The following is a 21,294-nucleotide window of genomic DNA, read 5'->3' as shown; positions in this document are numbered from 1 at the left end:
CGTTCTAAACCGCCTCCCCTTTATCTTGAGGCTGTGCCCCCTAGTCCTACTGTCTTTTTTGAGCGGGAAGAGTCTCTCCACCTCTATCCTATCCATCCCATTCATCATCTTATACGTCTCAATGAGATCTCCCCTCATTCTTCTAAACTCTAACGAGTACAAGCCTAGTTTATTCAGCCTCTCCTCATAGCTCAATCCCCTCAACTCCGGTATCAGCCTAGTAAACCTCCTCTGCACTCCCTCCAGGGCCAAAATATCCTTGCGCAGGTGCGGCGCCCAAAACTGCACACAGTACTCCAGCTGCGGCCTCACCAATGCCCTATACAGCTGCAGCAAGACCTCCCTACTTTTATATTCAATCCCCCTCGCTATGAAGGCCAGCATCCCATTCGCCTTCCTGACCACCTGCTGCACCTGCAAGCTGGGTTTTTGCGACTCATGCACAAGGACCCCGAGGTCCCTCTGCACCGTCGCCTGCTGCAGTTTCTCGCCACGTAAGTAATAGTCCTTCCTACCATTCTTCCTACCAAAGTGGACCACCTCACACTTGCCAACATTAAATTCCATTTGCCATTTCCTGGCCCATTCGCCCAGCCTATCTAGATCCTTCTGCAGAACCTACAAGCTGTGTCACCTTTGTTAAAATTCCCCTTAGAATGTTAGTGCTGCATAAGGCATTTTCCTACTCCCTTTTCCTTAATCAATTCTAGATGCTGTCATTTCAACCAGACAAGAATGATTGCTGGCTGAGCCAGACTCCGGTCATCTCTAACTCCTTCGCAATTATCTGGGTTGGGTTAGAGGAGGAAAAGAAAATTTCATTTTCTGATACTGTCATGAGAACTGTTCTTTTCTGCAAAAAAATGAGTTGTTGATCATTTTATACAGCATATCAAACTTTTCAAATCTAACGTCAGTCCATCATTGTCAAAATGTTTTTTTTGAAAACAAGTGTATTTATTTTTTAGGGATGAATTGGCCTTCCTTTTCGAAATAATGGAGAGGTGCTTTGTGCTGAGATGATAATGATCTCCAGTAAAAATATTAAATAGAATGGAATTTGAAGATAAAAATTTATACATAATAAAACATAAAATCATTTAGTTCAGAAGTCAATTGATGTTCTGTTCACAGGTGACTCATGAATTGACTTGAGTAAATAAATCACATTCATTGTTGTCCAATGGAGTATTTAGTGTATTGGTGTTTTAGGAAAAATAATTCTGAAGTCAATCTGCTTACATGTCAAGTTATGTTGACTACCAGTAGCAGTCCATTATGCATGGCAGTGGCATGGTTGTATTGTCACGGGAGTAGTAATGCTCTGGGGAACCTTTTCAAATCCCACCACATCAGCTGGTGGAATTGAAATTCAATAAAAGAAACCTGGAATTAAAAGTTTAACCACGACCATGAAACCATTGTCAATAGTCATAAAAACCCATTTGGTTCACTAAGATCCTTTTGGGAAGGAAATCTATTGTTCTTAACCAGTCTGGCCTACTTTTGACTCCGGGTCTGCAGTAATGGATCTCTTAAATGTCCTCAGGGATGGGCAATAAATGCTGGCCAACACCTACATCCAATGAAAGAATTTTTAAAAATTTAATGTTATGTCTTTCATTCAGCTGAAAGAGCTTTGGCCTAAAATACAAAGTTATGAAAAAAGGACATTCCATTTTTTTTAATGACTTAAGTGGATATGGTAAGGAAATTTAATTCTTTCTTACTGCTTTGCCAATGTCCCACAGGAAATACTGGAAGCTTCGAACTGGCACTGAGTATTTCTTTAGCACTTTTTTTTTTAGGAGCTCCTAAGTTTTAAAACATATTCTCTTACTCTGGAATATTAAAAGTATTAGGGATGGGCAGTAAATGCTAGCCTAGTCAGTGGCGCCCACATCCCATAAATGAATTTTAAAACTTCTTTCCAGTTCTTCCAAGGGCACTTGAATATGGCAATGGTCTTGGTGGCACATTGCTGTTATCACTGCTACCTCACAGCACCAGGGACCCAGGTTTGATTCCCAGCCTGGGTCACTGTCTGTGTGGAGTCTGCACGTTCTTCCTGTATCTGCGTGTGTTTCCTTTGGGTGCTCTGGTTTCCTCCCACAGTCCGAAAGATGTGCTGGTTAAGTGCGTTGGCTGTGCTAAATTCTCCCGAATAGGCGCTGGAGGCAACTAGAGGATTTTCACAATAATTTCATAGCAGTGTTAATGTAAGCCTTACTTGTGACACCAATAAATAAACTAAACTGAACTAAACACTTTGTATCCTCAACAGTGATCAATGCTATAGGTGACACTGTCAAGGCTACCCCTAATGGAATGCCAGTCCTGGCCTTCTGATCAGCCACAGCAATAAAAACCCTATCCATGCTAGTAAAGTTTTAGCCAACATTTCAGGTTGATGACCTTTTGTTAGAAGTGAGCACAAAGGCAGCTATGAGGGTGGAATGATGATATTAACTTTCATATACGTACTTGTGTTAATACTTGAAGTTGACATCTAGCTTTTAGACAGCCATTGCATTTGTAACAAATTAGATTCTATTCCACTTCTTTAAAGGTAAAACCTTACTGTGAAATTCTTACTAGAATCTTATGTAGGTGGCTAAATTACTCCAAATAATTGACTCTGCAATATTCTAGAGTCAAGGGAGTTGAATTCTTTCGGCCCTGTGATGAGATGGGAAAATTGAGGGGAACTGCAATCAGCACACGTCTACAACTGCTGGAAAGATTTCCCAAAGGTGGCTGGAGACCTGAATCAGCTGCCTACACCACAGAATCAGGCAGCTGATTAAGCTGATAATGGATCCAATTAGATCCATTTTTCATGCACACCAGCATTTTGTCACTGGCTATGAATCCCCCATTATAAATCCCTTTCACCACATTTAGAATGGAAATTACCCTTGTCAACTTGTAGTTACCATCACCAGCCACCGGTAGCACTGCGACCTCTCCACTGTATATCTCCCTGCTGTTCAGCCTTTGTTGCAGAGAAATTGGTAAACGCTACCTCTTCTTAACAAAATTAACATGCATTTTGCTCATTAACTATTCAAATAATATAAGATAATTCTCAGCACGGGTAATTTTAGAACAAGCAAATTTTATCTTGTCAATGGCCATACAGGGAAATCATAATCCTCCCAAATATTTATGGCTGCAATTTACTTAAAATATCAAATTTCCCTATGCACAGTTGCACCAGTAATGCTAATTAGAAGCAGCAAGGGTACAACTAACCTATAGTTTAAGTTGTATCCTTGCTGCTTCTAATTGTGCTTCTAATGAGCCTATGTCTGTCTGACTCTGAAAGGAACATAATAATTGTGTAGGTTTTCTCAAGAATAAAAGAAAACTCTGGTCCTTCGGCTGATCTTCACTAGAACGACTCCACAAAATACAGGTCACGTTCCTACTGCCAGTAAGCAAGACTCAGTTCCAAAATAGATCTCTTTTATTAAAGTAAAATAATTATTTGTTCAAGATAGAATTTTCTTTAACACATGGGAAACAACATTGAGCACCAAAAAGATTCCTTGTGCATTTTCCTCCTTCTTTGGCTAAAAGCACGAACCTTTTCTACAATCTGTCTTACCAAAGACAAATTGGGTAAAATCGACTGTGCTTTGCAGAGGTTATGATTTTGTTTCTAGATCAAGGCTACAGAATAGACAATGTGCTTTTTCAAAGTTTCAGTTATAAAGATTTAATAGCTTGATATTATGAGATACATCTTTGTGTCACCAAACATCAATTGGAAAGAAGTAATTCATTCTAAGGACATGACGCATCAATCATATTTTATAAGATGGATGAATCTGTTCCAATAATCCAGATGTTTCTTGTATTTCAGGAATGTTCATGTTGCAGTTAAGTTGCATTATGTTCATGTAACCATTTATTTCTTAAATTGTACTGAAAGTATGAGGAAAGTCTGCACTATAGGTGGAATCGTATGCTCCCTCTCTGGCAGGTTTGGGAGCAGGGGGCACTTAATTTGCAGGAGGGAGGTGGGTGGCTACTCACAACACTTTCCTACCCCCATGATCACCATGGTGGAAAGATCCATGGACAGTCTTGCTGCCAATTAAGACCCTGAAGTGGGCCATGAATCTTCACTTTAAAAGCCACTGGTATTAACCCATGTGGGGTGAATGACCTGCAAACCATGGTATGTTTGCTTGAGGGCTTCTCGGAGTGAGGGTGTCTCTTCTTCAAAGGCACGTGGTGAGTGATCCAGGGAACTAACATCGGAAAGGCCTGATGAAAACCACCTCCCTGCCTTTTCTGCCAACCCCATTCAACTCCCTCTCCCAATCCACAATTGGGGTCAGTAGGGTGAAGCTCATGATGGCAGCCAGAGTGGCAAGGAGGTGGATGAAGAAGATAAACAATGGAAGGTGGAGGAAATACTAAGGGGAGGGAAGCTGTTTCACAAAAGGACTACATAAAAAGCTCACAAACAAGGAATCACACGGATACTATAATGTTTGCTAGAAGGGTATGGATGAAAACTCCAGATGTGTAGGGAGAAGTCCAAGTGAGGCCTGGGCACCTCCAGGTGATGGGCTCATTAGAAGGGCAGTTGAATTAAAGAACAGACTTCTTGAGGCTGGAAGCCTTTTCCCTCTGGATTGCTGACATCCTTCATGGTCTGCTGAAGACAGGTGGGCTGGAGAGACTGATATGGGTGTGCCAGGCTGGTGCTTAAATGTGGTGCTTGGACCCACAAAGCCATCAGCTGAGGGGAGGTGGGCAAATCAACTGCCAGCCCACCAGGAAAGTTAGAGGGGAACTCGCCTGTGTGTAATTAATGGGGTTCCAAATGCAGAATCTGGAGCGGAATCCTACTATTCTGGGTTGGTGGGACAGGCGTAGCTGTAGCCACTCACCACCACACTTGGGAAGATTCCACCCTCTTTTTTTTCAGAACTCCTTTATATTGAATAGTATTGGAATGATGTTAAAACGCTATACAGAAAAATATATTTATGATCGGTGAAGGTCCAGGAGGAAGAAATAAAACAAATATTTGAGAATATAAATAGGAGCAGTTTACAGAACACATTTTAAACTATTGTTAAGTTGTAGTGACCTTTAATCAGAATATAACATGAGATGCAAAGGTGTGGGGGAATTCTCCTGTCCTGCCCACCTTCGGATTTGTAGCAGGTGGGGGAATGGCCCACCCAAATGTCCACTGACCTCAGGCAGGATTCTCTGGCTTTGGGGCAAGCACGGCCAGAGAATCTCATCCATGGTTTCAGTTACTTTTGCTTTGGTTCCATGTAATTTAATGTTCTACTTGGTGTCATTTTCTTTGTGTCAATAATGGCATTTTCACAGAGTTGATGCGTTTATGGCAATAGATCCATTGTGCATTTTTTGTAACGAAAAGGTGAACTTATCCAATAACTTGAGATAAAATTCCACGTTTCAGCAGATTAAAAATGAGTGAAAGGAAGCATTTAGGATTACTAATGAGAACATTAAAAGTTTTCAGTGACTGTGGCATATGGCATTGCCCATTTAATTTCACACAATTTGCTTGAAATCACAGGGTGCTATTATTTAAGATGTGGAAATGCCAGCATTGGACTGGGGTGGGCTCAGGTAAGAGGTCTCACAACACCAGGTTAATACCTGGGCTTGCAAAATCCTTCTAAATTTCCTGGCTTGAGACAATTCACACCTCATTAACCTGTGATTACTCCTCTCTCCATTCGCATTGTCTGTACCTGTAGAGACTTGATTACTTTAAGACTCTCATTCCAACCAGTATTGTGCCTTTGTCTTATATATGCCCTGTTTGTGAACCCAACTCTCCACTTACCTGATGAAGGAGCAGTGCTTCGAAAGCTTGTGATACCAAATAAACCTGTCGGACTTTAATCTGGTGCTGTGAGACTTCTTACTCTTAAGAGCTATGCAAATATATTTATTGTCAACGGCTTTTTATTCCATTGAGTTTTAATTTGTTGATGTAAAAGTGAGCTCCCATACCATGAAATTAATGGAAAGATTGTATTGTAGTAGTATTTCATGACCTCCACATGTCCCAAATCTCTTTACAGCTGATAACATATTTTTGAAGTATCATCACTAACATAAGAATTTTTTTTACTTGTAAGCTATTATTTAGGAAATTGGCAAAATGAAATTTTTTCTTAACACCTATGAAAAAAATGCAAAAACTCAATTATTTTAGAAGTTAAACTCACTCGTGTGATTACTTATGGTTCACCATATTTATATGCATGTCTTGTAGTTTCAGGGCTCAGTATCGTTTTAAGAAGGTCTTGATCACAAATAAACCTTGATGCATGTTATAGTTGCAGATTTCCAGTAATTACACTTTATTCCCCACATGAAAAATTATGTTCTAAAGTTTTAGCAACATAAAATAAAATGAATGCATTTAAAGCAAGCTTGGAGCTCATAATACTTAAAAAGTTGAGGTGATGATTCCTCAGAGGTTAATAGCTAGAAAGGTAAGATAATTGAAATGCTGGGCTTAAGACATTGCCAGAATACCTCAAGAAATGTAGTTTAAAAGATGATTTGTGTTTGTTTAATAAAGTCAGAATAGAAGAAAGCTCTATTAAACAGCAGGTGGCTTACTTAACTAAAGAGCTGGAGAAATGCTGTGGAATTCCCACCACAGAATTGGAGTGGGCGAGGCTGTAAAATGTCACCCGTGATCCCATGATAGATACAATGCCTGCTGGAACAACGGTAATCAGGAGAGATTTTATCGTTTTAAGAGCTAAATTTGTTTTAAAACAAATAAACCCTGAAAGGTTATAGAACCCGTTTACTGCATCAGGTCAAAGATGAAATTGTATGCAAGGGCTAATTAATCTAAAAGTCAGTTTGAGGACAGCCCGGAGCAAGCTACATCAATATGGAAATGGGTGCAGCTTAGAGAGGTTGTCCACTTTCATGTTATCTGAGTATTTGCAGTTTGGATTTGACAGAGTTGAGAGAAGATAGTCAAAGGACAATTAGATAGACCTGCCCTGTAAGCAGAGCAAAACATGTAATTTCATCACTGACTATCTAAATGCGAATGAGGCTTAACCTGTTTTTGAATTTTGTGAGGAGGCAAGATGGAATATTGCATAGCTTATGACTACTGGGATAATTGACAGTGATCCTGACATATTGCAAAAGAAAGGGAACAGCTGAATTCACTTGGAAGTGTTGAAGAGGAACCAGGACAAGAGGTTGGGGCACCACAGTCATTAAATTATGGTTTTACCCCTCCATGAATTGCTGGAGCTGATAGCAATTTTCCAGAGTATTGCGACATACTTATGGGTGGTCTTCGCAGAAGTAGACACTTTTAAGACTGATGTGTGTTACAGGAGAATTCTTGGAGAAAGAAGTAACCCTGATACATAACATATGTAGTTATAAACCATATAGTTAAGTTAAAAGTAATTGCTTTTTAATTTGTTTACATACAATAATATGTGTTTTGTTCAAAAGAAGAGTGAAATATTTTGTAGTTCTATTGGCTAAAATGAGATATTCAGATTCCTTTTTAAATGTTACCAGCCCCTGACCAGATTGTAATGTAGAGTGTAATTGCAGGCATGAGATTGCAAGGAAACTGCATTATCATTTGCAGTTAACTGTGTTAACTAATGTTAGATTTCTAGGCAGCATTTATAAAGTAACCATGGAAAATAACAAGAAAAGTACTTTGAGTTTATAAACATGTAACTGATATTTCAGCAATTTACCTATCTTCAGTCGGGTTAAGAAAAGTGTTATTGCAATCAAACTAACTAACCGCATACTGTACGTATTGGTAAATAGTTTGAAAAAAAATTGAATTGTAATCTATTGGGAGGGCAATCCTTGAAATAAAAATGTGTACATTTGTTAATTAGGTGCTTACTGTGCAGAAGTGATCTTGTAAGCAAAATAGTATTTCAGTGAATATCTGTTAGAGAACCCATCAAATCACTATCAGCTGAGTTATGCTACCTAGCAAGAAAAATTTCACCCTCTTATGGGATTTTACAATCTCGCTGAACCCGAGATTGGAAAATCCCACCCGAGGTCAATGGACATTTCCAATGTCCACCCCTTGCCTGCTCCAATTCTGTGGCGGGTGGGTTGGTAGAATTCTGGCAGTAGTATGTTTGACAAGTTAAATATTATGTAGACAACTGGAAATAATTACTGATAGGTGATTGGAGACTATCTCAGAAGGAGCTTCAACACTAATAAGAAAATCTTCATTAATTTTGAAGCTTATACTAATATTAATAGTGAGGGAAAAAAAACTATCATGCATTGCTTTAAATACAAAAAATCCTGTGTGCAGAAAAAGCTGTTATGGCATTGATTTGCCATTGCTATTAATGCTGTACAGATTATGGGCTGGAATTTTCTGGCCATTCACGCTAGTGGGATTCTCTGGTCCCACTGCAATGAACAGAGATTTGGCTGAGCGCCAAATTTTCCATCCTCGCTTGCAGCAGCGGTGGGTGTGAATGGCTGGAAAATTCCAGCTGTGGTATTTTAACCTAGAAATAACAAAGATAGTTGTTGTCATCACAAACAGGCATTAAATCCAAGTCTTTAGAATCCAGAGTTTATAATAAGCCAATCATTCTGAAAATGAAGTAGAAAATTAATACTTTTGGATGCAAAGACCAGAAATTCAACTGGATTTACCACATAAACACAGCGGCTATCTCTTGTAGTTCAGAGATTGGGAATACTGCAGTGAGTAACTCACCTCCTGACTCCCAAAAGTCTGTCTACCATTTACATGGCACGAGGCAGGAGTGTGATGGAATATTACCCACTTGCCTGGATGGGTGCAGCTCCAACAACACTCAAGAAACTTGACACCATCCAGGACAAAGCAGGGTGTTTGGCACCACATCCAATTTCTCCACCACTGATGCTCAGTAGCAGTAGTGTGTACTACCTACAAGATGCGCTGCAGAAATTCACCAAAGATCCTTAGACAGCACTTTCCAACCCACAATCACTTCCATCTAGAAGGACAAGGGCAGTAGATACATGGGAACATCACCACCTACAGTTCCCTTCCAAGCCACTCACTGTTCTGATTTGTAAATATATCACCATTCCTTCACAGTTGCTGGGTCAAAATCCTGGAATCCGTTGCCTAACAGCACTGTGGGTCAACCTACAGCATATGGACTGCAGCAATTCAAGAAGGCAGCTCACAACCACCTCCTCAAGGACAACTAAGAGTGTGCAATAAATGCTGGCCAGGCAATGACACCTGTATCCCATGACTGAATAAAAATTATAAATATTTCTCTTATAGGAGGTGAGTTAGTCACTGCAGTATTCCCAGCCTTTGAACTACTCTTGTAGCCATGTTATATTGTAGATGGTGATAAACTCTGGATTCTAAAGACATGGATTTAATGCCTGTTTGTGGATAACAACAAATATCATTGTTCTGGGTTAAAATATCACAGCCAGAATTTTCCAGCCATTCACTTCTCCTGCTGCTGGCAATGCAGTAGTTTGACTCTCTGACAGAAGGCACCGTTCTGCAGGACAGATCTTCAAGGTGGTGGACAGAAGTTGACAGCAGTGTCCTACTCTGGAGTAGGAACCGCCTGTAAATGTTACAGTATAACATTAACCAAGCCACTCCTGACAGAATAAGAACAAAATGACAGGAAGAGGCAGCAGCAGAGAAGAAACATGAATAAATGGCCAGTGGAAAATTTGGTAGTCATTTAGAATTGCCTTGTTCTCAATAAATCCTGTTGTATCTCAATTCCTATCTTGGTATTAGCCTTCTCTTCTCTCCTCTCAAATGAGAATAAAATGGAATCAAAGGGATTGAGTACATTTCACGCAGAACCGATTTTGTTACTACTAGCTACAATTTTATGTTTAGACTGATTTCCCATAATTTCACATTGATTTAGTAACAGTCTATTAACGTACTGTTTGTTTTGTGGTAACAGATGTTCAAACATTTTCCACTGACTAACGCAAATGGTGGTTTGCACTGTTTGCAGTTAAAAATATTGGTTTTGGATGCGTTTGTAGTCCATCACATTTTTTTCTTAACTGAAGAACACTTCCATCAGTAAAGAGAGTACTCTTTATGAAAATTCCTTCTAGAAGCCTGTACAAGACATTACTAAATAAAAAAAATTTACTAATTCTTTCATTTTTCTGACAACGATATTACTGTAGATAATCGGAGATATTCCTTTTGTTTTCTGAAGTTGTTTCTTTGATGCTGTTTTAACATTTGAAACTCATTGTCTTTTCCAGTGTGAGAAACTGCTGGATGAATTGGAAGAGGAGCGATGCTTAAGGCTTGAGACTGAAAAGCGATTACGTGAAGTGATATTGGAGTCTGAAAACAGTACGTCTCAGATGCAAGCTTTGCAAGAGCAGTTTGCCAGGTAAGAAATCAGACACTGAGGTGTAATCAAACCACGTAAGTAACGATTCATACACTGGGCAAAATCTGCAGATCTTGCTGACAGCAAGTCTCCCTCACCCTGGGGTTCCCCAGCTCTGGATGGTACGAACAGCAGGAAACCATGTTGACAGTGGCGGGACCAGAAGATCCCAGCTGCTGGTCAACAACAACACAGCACAAGAGTTAAGTGGAGGAGGAGGAAAGTCCCACTCGTTACTTCCACAGCATTTTGTGGAAATAGGAATATGGTTTTATTGGTACAAATGCCTCATTTTCTATTAAGAAATTAAGGTCCGATACGGGCCAGAATTCTTCGGCCCTTCACGCCAGCGGAATTCTCCGGTGCTGCTGGCAGTTCAGTCTGCCCACGTGTTTCCACAGGCGTGAGGTGATGTCAATGGGAATTCCCATTATTAGTGGCAGGAGCAGTGAATCCCGCTGCTGGCAAACAATGTGGCACCTCTTGCTGGTGGAAAAAACACAGCTGGGAGGCCGGAGAATTTTGCCCAAGGTCTAATATCCAGCAAAATCAAACATTTGATAACAGCTCATGAATTAAACTGATTTATTTGTCCTGACTTAAGCCAAGCTCCCCCCTTCAGGGTAGATTTGATTCCAGTGCAAATGCAAGCTGAAGATGGTTTTACAGATAAATCCAATCAGATCTCTCCACCTTGATGTTACCTTCACTATATTCACTCTGTACTTTCTGCCAAACATTTCAGCCTGCTTTAAAATTAAAATAAGAATTTTTAAAAAATGTATTATTATACCTATCCACATTATGCGTTATTGGAGATGACTGTCACTGCTGCCTCACAGCACCAGGGATCCGGTTCAATTCCCAACTTGAGTCGCTGTTGGTGTGAAGTTTGCACATTCTTCCCACGTCTGCGTGGGTTTCCTCCAGGCTTTCTCCCACTGTCCAAAGATATGCTGTTTAGGTGCACTGGCTATGCTAAATTCTCCCTCAGTGTACCTCAACAGGTGCCAGAACGTGGCGACTGGTGGATTTTCAAAGTGACGTCATTGCAGTGTTAATGTAAGCCCACTTGTGACTGATAAATAAACTTTAACTTTAGGTTCTCGGCCTTTTGGCTAAGATCAAGTGGAGTGTGGACATGCAGTGCTTGGTTGAAGTCATTAGGTTACATTTTAGCTTCACTTGAAGCAATTTTTAAAAGTGGCATCTCAGCCTTTAGCTAAGATGCAAATGAGATCAAGCCTTGGAGGAGGAGCTATGCCTACTCTAATCATGTAGATCAAGTCCAAGGCAGGAGGTGAGAGCCCTGTCTTGTCAGCTTGGATTGGGAATGTCTCAACTGTTGAGACTCTGAATTGGACTTGTTTGGTTTGAATTGGAATAAAAACAAAAAAAAACAAGAGTACCAACTCTAATTGGGCAGTTGATGCCTTCTGTGCCCGTTGGGCACTGCAGGGGCTGGGGTGCATTATTGACTCTAATAATCACGCTTTAATTTGACGTTTCTGAGTTTCCTTTGTACTTTGTTTTTGTTTGGGCTGTTCCCCTTCCTTTTGGGGAGCTGCCCCTTTTACTTTGTCCTGATTTAATTTGAGTTTGTTTATTTGGTTTGACTTTAAAAGAGGACCAACTCAAATTGGTTTCAGAAATCAATGAATTAACTTGAATAGAGGACAATTCAAATATTAGCAAATGCAGTGTTTGGATTTCTAATATGGGAATACAGCTTTCAAATTGATTTTCGTTTAATTTTATATTAAGAGTATGTTTCTTCCATGTTAGTCTGTGGGCTTTGTTTGAAAATAATGAGCATGTTTGTTTAGTTACAACTTGAATTCCTTATTCCATTGGGCACCCATGATTTACCCAGTATTCTAGGTATAGGTGGTATTCAATTCAGTGGCAGTCGTGAATCTTGCCTTGCCTTGGGGGTTTTTTGGTCTAAATTTTTGAGAAAACTTGGGAGTGCTCACAACTCCTATTGCAGAATTCTCCCCCTTGCAGAAATTGCTCAATTCTGATGAATGGACTGAGAAGATAACCTTCACCTATTCATCTTATGAGGATCTGGTAAGCCTTTATTGTAATCATCCATCTGTTCACTTGCCCCAGTAGGAGGTTAGTGCTGCTTTAAACCACTGTATCTGCTACTGGAAAGCACCCTCAGGCTTTTTAGAATTTGTATCCATCATGAGACTGTCGGGGGTTGACAAATAAGAGATGCATGATCCTCATTGAATTAGGCTATCAATTTTCATTGCACATTCCTCTCCTGTTTTAGGTGGCATGATTTCAAGCACTGAATTATTCAAAATCATCGCAAAAAAATATACTTGGACTTAGTGCATACCTGTAGGAGGGGGGACGGTCAAGGTTATGCTTCTACCAGCCCCAGTTGACTTCTGTTTTACTGATGGCCCAGTGATATTTTTCTGCATTTCTTGTTTGTACTAAGAAGTTACTATCTATGGTCCAAATAAAAAAAATGAACAATTAATTTTTTTTATGGGGAAATGAGCAATTTAGTTAGCAGTCTAATAGCAAAAATCATAAATCTTAAGCGCAGAAGGAGGTCATTCAGTCCATCTAGTCTGCACCAACTCTCCAACAGAACATCTTATCGAGCGCCCCCCGCCCCCAACCATACTTATATACCCCACTAAGCCCCCTAACCTACACATCTTGGGACACCAAAGGGGCGATTTAGCATGGCCAATCCAACTAACCTGCATATCTTTGGAAGGAAACCAGAACATCTGGAGGAAACCCACGTAGAAAGGGAGAAGGAACAAACTCCTTACAGTCACCCAAGGCTGGAATTGCACCCGGCTGCTGGGCACTGTGAGGCAGCAGTGCTAACCACTGTTCCAACGTGCTGCCCTCAATGTTCCTTTTGCTACGGGGCGGGATTCTTTGACCTCCCAGATGCGTGTTCCTCAGTGGCGGGGGGGTGGTGATCAGCGTACTGTCAGTGGGATCCACTGGCCCCACAGCGGTCAGTGGGATTTCTCATCGAAGCCACTCCGCACTGCTGTGAAACCCATGGCCGAGGGTCTGCTGTCAGCGGCACCAGAGAATCGCGCTGCCAGTGAACAGCTGTAGAATCCCACCCAGCTTGAATTTAGCAGTTTAATTAAACAGGCTTGTCTACTTGTATCTGTCGGTATATATTTAACCCGATTAGGAGTTGGAATCACATGAATGTGTACTGATATAGCTGGACTTTGGCTTGTTGGCAGAACATTCTTTGGTTTCCCATTGCTGTTTTTCAGAATTCTATTGTTTTATTCATTATTTAATATGTTACTCGTATGAAAAACTTCATCCAAATTGGATAAGCAATATTCCCACAAAAGCTTAACAGGAGTTCAGCTAATTTTCTTGACACAGTATTCTGAAACCAGCATTACAGAATTAAGGCCGGTACTTTTTACATAAATGTACTGTACTGTATTTTTTTTTCATAATTGCTAGCACATTGTCAGCTTAGTTAAACTATTTCTCTCCATCCTTAGCTTGGCTTTTGTCATTACAGAAATGTAGCAGTTTGTGTACAGTGAGTCAAAATTCTTGTTTGCCATTTCCACGCAGTTCTTGTTTATCAGTTCCCATTTGACCAGAATGTCTGCAGTTCTCAGCATTCCTGTGCTGTCTCAATTCAGGAAATGCTATACTTTCCTTAAAGCCTTATCTAAGCAATGTCAGTTTAATTGCATTCCCATTGTAGAGACAGGGGCATCAGTACAATAGCTAAGCGATGGAGCAATCAAATGGAGTTTCACCGTAAAACTTGATAAAAGGCATCTGATAGTGGGCACGTGAGTTAATTCAGGGTGGAGGATGTCTTCTTTGTTTTAAGCACCCAGATGAGTGTTCACTTCTGAGAATTGCTGCTGGTACATTGCTAGTGAAGATAATGCACCCTTGACACCCAGCATTGCTAAGTGGGGAAGCTAATTTACTTTGCATTTAATCAGGTCAAGGAGGGAGGGAAGGCTTACAAAGAGCAAAGAACAACCCAGCACGGGAAACAGGCCCTTCGGCCCAATGAGCCCGCGCCGCCGCATCACCCTACACCTATTCTACCCTGCATGTCTACGAATGGAACCCTACTCAGTCAGATTCAGGGAAGAAATAGTGTCAATTTGGTAAAAACCGATTAGCCTAAGAGCACATCTTTGGGGTGTGGGAGGAAACCGGAGCGCCCGGAGGAAACCCACGCAACCACAGGGAGAATGCGCAAACTCCCACAGACACAGGCCCAAATCCATGTGTCTGCACAGCCAGCAGTGCTAGTCACTGAGCTGTTGCGGCGCCTGTCTACCGGTCCAGGATCAAGCACACACACCGACATGAAGTACTAGGCCACTCCTGGACTTCCAAGAGCAGCCCACGCACGACCCGCCGTGTGCATGCCCCTCGCTTGACACGAGGTGGACCTCCACCTGTGGAATAAAGACAAAAAATATTAATCATACAGCCTGCCCTTCCGGTGTCTCCCGAGGTTTAACCCTATTTAATAGCCCCTACCATATCCCTCCATTCTCGTTTCACTCATGTGCCTATCTAACTGCATCTTAAACGAGTCCAACGTTCCTGCCTCCACCACCCTACTCGGTAGCGCATTCCAGACCCCCACAACTCTCTGCGTAAAGAACCTTCTTCTCACCTCCAAATTATACCTCCCCCACCTCACCCTTAAATGATGACCTCTCGTGTTCGTACCCAGTCTAGGGAGCAGTCTCTCACTATTAACTCTATCTATTCCCTTCAGTATCTTATATACTTCTATCATGTCCCCTCTCAATCTCCGTCTTTCCAAGGAGAATAGCCCCAGTTTCTTCAATCTCTCCTCGTAACCCAGTCCCCCCATGCCAGGCAACATCCTGGTAAACCTCCTCTGCACCCTTTCCAGAGACTCCACGTCCTTCCGGTAGTAAGGTGACCAGAACTGGACGCAGTACTCCAAATGCGGTCTAACCAACGTTCTGTACAACTGAAGTACAACTTCTGTATCCAGACCCAAATTCTGCTTCCACCACCCATCTCTCACTCCAGGAGCATTGTTACACTTTTCCTCCGTTTCAGGGCCTGCATGTTTTAAGACTTAACGTGAATTCTTTCATTCATTGTTTCTTTTTACAAATTTCTAAAATATAGCAATCCTATTGCCTTTCATTGTGGAGACATTTGCAATTTATTCAAGTTGAAGAAGTACTTAACAGTTTGTTCATTCATCAACACAGCATCAGGAGGCAGAGATGTTCAGTTCTAATTCGGTTACTTTTCCTACCCAAAGGAAATGGACTGATATTGAATGTCATGTTAAATAATGATATGTGGCATCTATGTAATTGAAAAAATCTATAGACACATTAATGGGCCTGCCAAAAAAATAAGATGAATGCATCATGTGGAGTGGGTCACCTTGTCAGTCCTTTTAAATACCATTGTGAAGACAGCTCAATGCATGTTCCACCTCTTTCTACCCAAACATTGCAAATGAAGGCATGTGGCTGGCACATGACTCCAATTTGTTTATCTAATTAGTTCCCTGCCTGTTTCACTTGGCAGGCCGTTTGACTGTTTACAGGTCTGCCTGAAAATTGCTTCAGGTAAATCCCCCCTCCCCCTTCACTCCAGTGGGGTTGGGTCACCAGCTCCCCACAAGTGGGTAACTGCTGTAAATCCTGCTGGAGCGAACCACTCCTAGCTGGGGGGAGAGGCTAACGGGCCCAAGGTTTCAGCCCCAGGCCCGCTAATGGCATTCAAATAGTATTTAAATTAGGCACTGCATATATTATGCAGCTCCGTGCCAATTTCCAGTGCGGAGCTGACAATTCCGGAAATCTGGTGCTGGGAGATGCGCTTAAGCCTGGGCGCCCAGCAGAGAGCCCACAAAACAGTCCCTGTTAGAGTCTCCCGGCCTGCTGCACTAATAAAATCTTGAGTGCCAAAAAATGGCTGAAACGCTTCTCCCCTTGAGTTACCACTATTTACCCCTCATTCCCATAACTCTCTCAATCTGAGTTTTAACAGTTGAATGTCTACCTTTGTGGTTTAAAAAAATAGGCAGTTCAAAATCCCAAGTGCGTACAATAGAGGCAAGTTTAAACATATAGATTTCCAAAGTCACAATACCACATTTCATTCAGTGTTATGATATAATTCCTTTGTGTCCAGAAATCATGGGGGCGATTCTCCCATCCCGCTGTGCTGCTGTTTCAGTGCAGTGGGCCAGGAGACTCTAGCAGGGACTGTTGTGGGCTGCCCACTGGGCGTCTAGACTTGAGGTGTCTCCCAGCGCCCGATTTCCGGTACCATCAGCTCCGCACCGGAAATCGGCACAGAGCAGCATCGTGCCTAATTTGCATACTGTTTAAACATCATTAGCAGGCCTGGGAGTGAAATCTCGGGCCTGCTAACGTTTTCCCCCTGCCAGGAGTGGTCCACTCCAGTAGTTCCCCATCTGCGGGGAGCACCATGGGGAAGGAGGGGGCACCTTGGCACTGCTCACCAGACATGGGAGTAATGCCAAGGGGGCAGGGCCTAATGGGGTGGAGCCTGACAAGGGGGCAGGGCCTCTGAGAGGGGCAATCTGTGGGGGTGGGGGTGTCCCACTGTCGCTCTGCAGTTGGGACCAGAGGAGGGCCAGCAATCGGGGCTGTTCATCCAGGTTGTTGGGGTGGGTGGGGGGGTGGGCAGCTTACTTTGGGGGGTCGGGACTGGGAGAATTCCGCCTCATGTATTTTACAACAACCTGAAACTGGATTGAGTGAGAGCTTCCCGTAGCTCTTTTTCTAAACCTTAGCTTTGATTGTAACACTGTATCCTCCTTTCCTTCTGCTCTGTGTACTCATGAACAATACGTTTTTGCTTCTTGCGTGCTATATAGACATGCTTTTCACTGTTGGCACTGCATGGGAAGAGGCTTGGGGGGTGGACGGCAGAAGATCAAGGCTGCATGGGGGGGAGCAGGGAGGTCGAAGCTGGCATGGTCATGTTTGGAGGGGCCAGCAATTGGGAGGCCGGCGGACAGGAGCCACTGCACATGTGCCAATCTCGGCACTGACAGATCGGTGCATGTGCAGTGGCCAGCTCAGCTTTATGCTGCCTACTCCTCCAGCGTGAATAGGCACCATCCACTGAATTGTAACTTGATCTACGCTAGTGCACTCAGCAGAACACAGAGCATGCGAGATTCTTTTTAAATTCCTCCTGAAAAAAAACGAGCATGATTTATCCCAGTTTTTACACAAATTCAAAACTTAGAATTTTTCTTAGGAGAACCCCACCCCATATATTTTACAAGAACCAGAAACTGGATTGGGTGAGAGCTACCCATACCCATAGGGCAGTGTGGTGACACAGTAGTACACACTGCTGCCTCACAATGCCAAGGACCGAGGTTCAATTCCGGCCTCGGATGACTGTTTGGAGATTGCACATTCTCTGTGTGTCTATACGGGTTTCCTCTGGGTGCTCTGGTTTCCTCCCAAGTCCAAAGATGTGCATGTTAGATTGATTGGCCATGTTAAATTGACCCTAGCATCAAGGGGATTAGCAGGGTAAATATGTGAGATTATGGGAATGGGGCCCAGGTTAGATTATGATCAATGCAGACTTGATGGGCTGAATGGCCTACTTCTGCACTGTAGGGATTCTATAACTCTTTCTCTATACTCTATGATTGTAACACTACCTTCTACACCCTGTCCTTTCCTTCTCCCCTGTGTGCTCTATGAACAGTTTGTTTTTGTATAGTGCCCAAGAAACAATACTTTCCACTGTATCCTAATAAATGTGACAATAAATCAAATCAAATTTCACCAACATATTGAGCTGCTTGAGGAAGACCATTTATAAACAAAAGGACACCAATTGAAAATGGCTACCACAAGTCATCTGATAGCTGATACTATGAAGTTAATCACTTTTCAGAAAAGTTTCTGAGTTGCACTGTAAATCTGTTATATGGAATTTTATACCTGGTGGGTGTCAAGGTCTATTTCAAACATGATCACTCTTGAAAAGAAGGAATTAAAGATGCAAAGTGCTAGCCTTTGATCAGCTGTAGTTTTTTTCAACACAATATGAACTGCTGATCAGCCAGATACTCATCAGATATTCAGAGCCCCCGCGGAGGATGGAATAACCTCCATCTCCTGTTGATTCATATCTTGAAATATGTGAAAAGTTTCAGAGATGCAAAGATCAAAAAATGGGATTACTTGGGCTGCAATAATGAATGCAAAACATGCTAATCAAATTCCCTTTCTGGGAGTATGCATACAGGAGCTCAAGAGCTGGCTCTGCTGGGCAGAATGCAAAAGAAGAAGCAGGAGAAAGAAACATGTCGGTTTTCTAAAAATACTGCTGGTAAAGTGCAGGGAAGATCGCTCTTCTTCGTCTCCCCGTCTCTCTGTCTCTCTCTCTGTCTGTCATGCTCAAGCTACAAGGGTGTCTTCAACAAAATATAAACTTAAATAAAGTCAATTCTAAAACTCTACGAGAAACCAATTAACTTCAAACAGGTGCAACACTCAACAATCTATGCCTCAAAGACAGGCAAAAGGACTGAATTTTTATATATATTGTATATACAAAACTTTTATATACATATATGTAAAAAATCCAATAAAAGTTTTTTTATATATATATATAAAAAGGACTTTTATTGGATTTTTTTCTCATACTGCTGTGTCTCATCATTACATCTTTTGTTATATTTTTCCCAGGTTTAGGAATTAATAGACTTACTCAACAAATGTGGTTTGATTGGTTCCTGGAAGCTAATAAATACATTTGGATTGGCAAAGGTATTTACGGGGTAAATAAATTTGGAAAGCTTTGGTGCAACCAACTGAGCGAGTTGAATAGACGGGGAGTCAGCTCACTCTTCCTCACCTGGTCAGTATGCAGAAGATGCTGGGTTTTGGTCTTATTCATCCTCCCCCTAATGTTTCTTACACTCTCCTTGGCTTTCTTTCCAATAGGTTGTTTCTTGGAGTTGCATTCTGAACTGTATTTGCTACCTTACATTTGTTGCCGTCAGCAAGTTAAAGATGTAGCCCAGAACGAAGTTAACATCTGACCATCAGTCTAGAATTTCTTAACACAGCAACATTCCCAGTTGGCTTTCCATTTGGGATGAGTGAAATATCTGATTCATATTCATTGGAAAACCATACCCATGATAGTTAGTCAATCATTTTGTTTGTCAACATATAAAGATCTGAAATTGGATAAGGTATACAGGAAAATACATTTCCAAAAATCTCAGTGAATGTAGATGTTTTGTTGGATCAAAGTTAGAATAACATTTTAATGCACAAATGCACGGACATGATTTTTTGCAAAGGCTCAAGTATGTGGGCCGATGGAATTCCTACCATAGTTACATTAATTACTGCTAACATCCAGCACTCGTGTGTCCAATAGCAAAAATTGTTTGCATTCTTAACATTTTTTCCACACTATAGACATCATTACTGCTCTGCAAACTGTTTTATCTGGAGGATTCTGATGGGATATTTCTGTGTATTTTTGTAACATCATAGAGTCATAGGTCTAGATTTTACCCACCCATTGGAGGCAGGCTCGAGGTCCCGAGGAGTGGTTATATCATGGTGAGTGGTGTTGGAAAAGAAGCCCAACCATTTTTATCATACAGCTGGATATTACTGAAAGCAACCGGGCTGGGAGGTCACGCTGGAACATGGCAGGAAGATAATTAATACTGTTAAACAGGCAAGTTGCTGCTATTTTTTCAAGGGTTTTCCAATTTTATGTCAAGTGTGAGGGAATAATCGTGTTTGTGTTGCCCACTATAATAAGGTGGAGGCTTAGAGATCAGTGTTGGTTTTAGTCAGCAGCTATTATGAATGGTAGCGTGGCTTGTCAGCAAGAGTGGGACTGAGTGGCCAGCAGAAATAGCAATTGGGAGCAGTTACAAACAGGCTTAGCACAGTGGCCACTTACCCAAAAAAAAAATGCCCTCTTGGAGTTAGCATTGTATGTGCAGAACAAGTGGGATGGGAGGCCCTGAAAACTAAGAGCAGCTATTTGCCATGGACCTCATTTGCTGAGGCATGGAGGTCGCCTTTGAGGACGAGCACCAGAGAAGCAGACTGCTTCAACCACAGGCTGTAGAGTAGCAATAACCAGAGGAGCACCAGGAAGATGAGGCTGGAAGAGGGCACAGACAAGGTCACATAAGGTAAGCAACTGATCATGTGTTTGCAGAAGAGGTTACTTAATAGAGGTGTCATCAGAAGCTTAACTTCTATAAACGTTATAGTGGCAGTGTCAACTGAGCTATCTGACATGGTAGAAGTTAAGTTGAGCTATCTGTGACATGATGGGTATGAAGTGCTAGTGGCACTGAAGATCAAATCTATTTACTCACCCAGTCTTGGTTGGTGATGTCCGTCTGGGAGGGACGCTTGGTCTCGACTGCCCGTTCATCGCGGTGACTGCATATTTATGTCTTTCTCTGTCTCTACAATAATCCTCATGATTGCATGCCTTCTTGGGAGATTGCATGCTTTCCTGGCTGCCTAAAGTCCCCGTGTCCGTATCGCATCCTGCGATTGCAGTACACGGATTGACGACTTCATATCTTGGGAAGAGATCTGAGGGGCCTGCGAGGAACACCCCATTGAAAAGGTGCCACTTTTTGAAGAATGTATGCAGGGGGAGTGGTCGCTCCCCCTCTAGCTACGCCACTGATTGAATAGGCCACAGGGCTTCTGAAGGAGAGATTCAGATGCCTTTGCCCCATCCAGGTTCTTGAGTATTGTGGTGTTGTGCCAAGCTCTGCACAACCTGGCTCGAGGGGGGCTGCTTA

The 21,294-nt window shown here is 42.0% G+C and overlaps 1 protein-coding gene across 7 annotated transcripts in view; it reads left to right on the top strand.

Annotated features, from left to right (window-relative positions):
• Nucleotides 1-21,294, top strand: part of nckap5l (NCK-associated protein 5-like) — a 567,643-nt gene that overhangs the window by 216,689 nt on the left and 329,660 nt on the right. For all 7 annotated transcript variants that reach the window (XM_080199314.1, XM_080199316.1, XM_080199313.1 and 4 more), the window contains one exon: nucleotides 10,309-10,442. In XM_080199314.1, coding sequence (XP_080055440.1) covers nucleotides 10,309-10,442 — 134 coding nt within the window. The remainder of the gene's footprint in view (nucleotides 1-10,308; nucleotides 10,443-21,294) is intronic.

This window comes from Carcharhinus amblyrhynchos, chromosome 11 (assembly GCF_965287045.1).
Source record: "Carcharhinus amblyrhynchos chromosome 11, sCarAmb.v2.hapA, whole genome shotgun sequence".
Classification (NCBI taxonomy): Eukaryota; Metazoa; Chordata; class Chondrichthyes; order Carcharhiniformes; family Carcharhinidae; genus Carcharhinus; species Carcharhinus amblyrhynchos.
The sequence above is the reverse complement of the archived record's forward strand: the minus strand, read 5'-3'. Positions and strand labels throughout refer to the sequence as shown.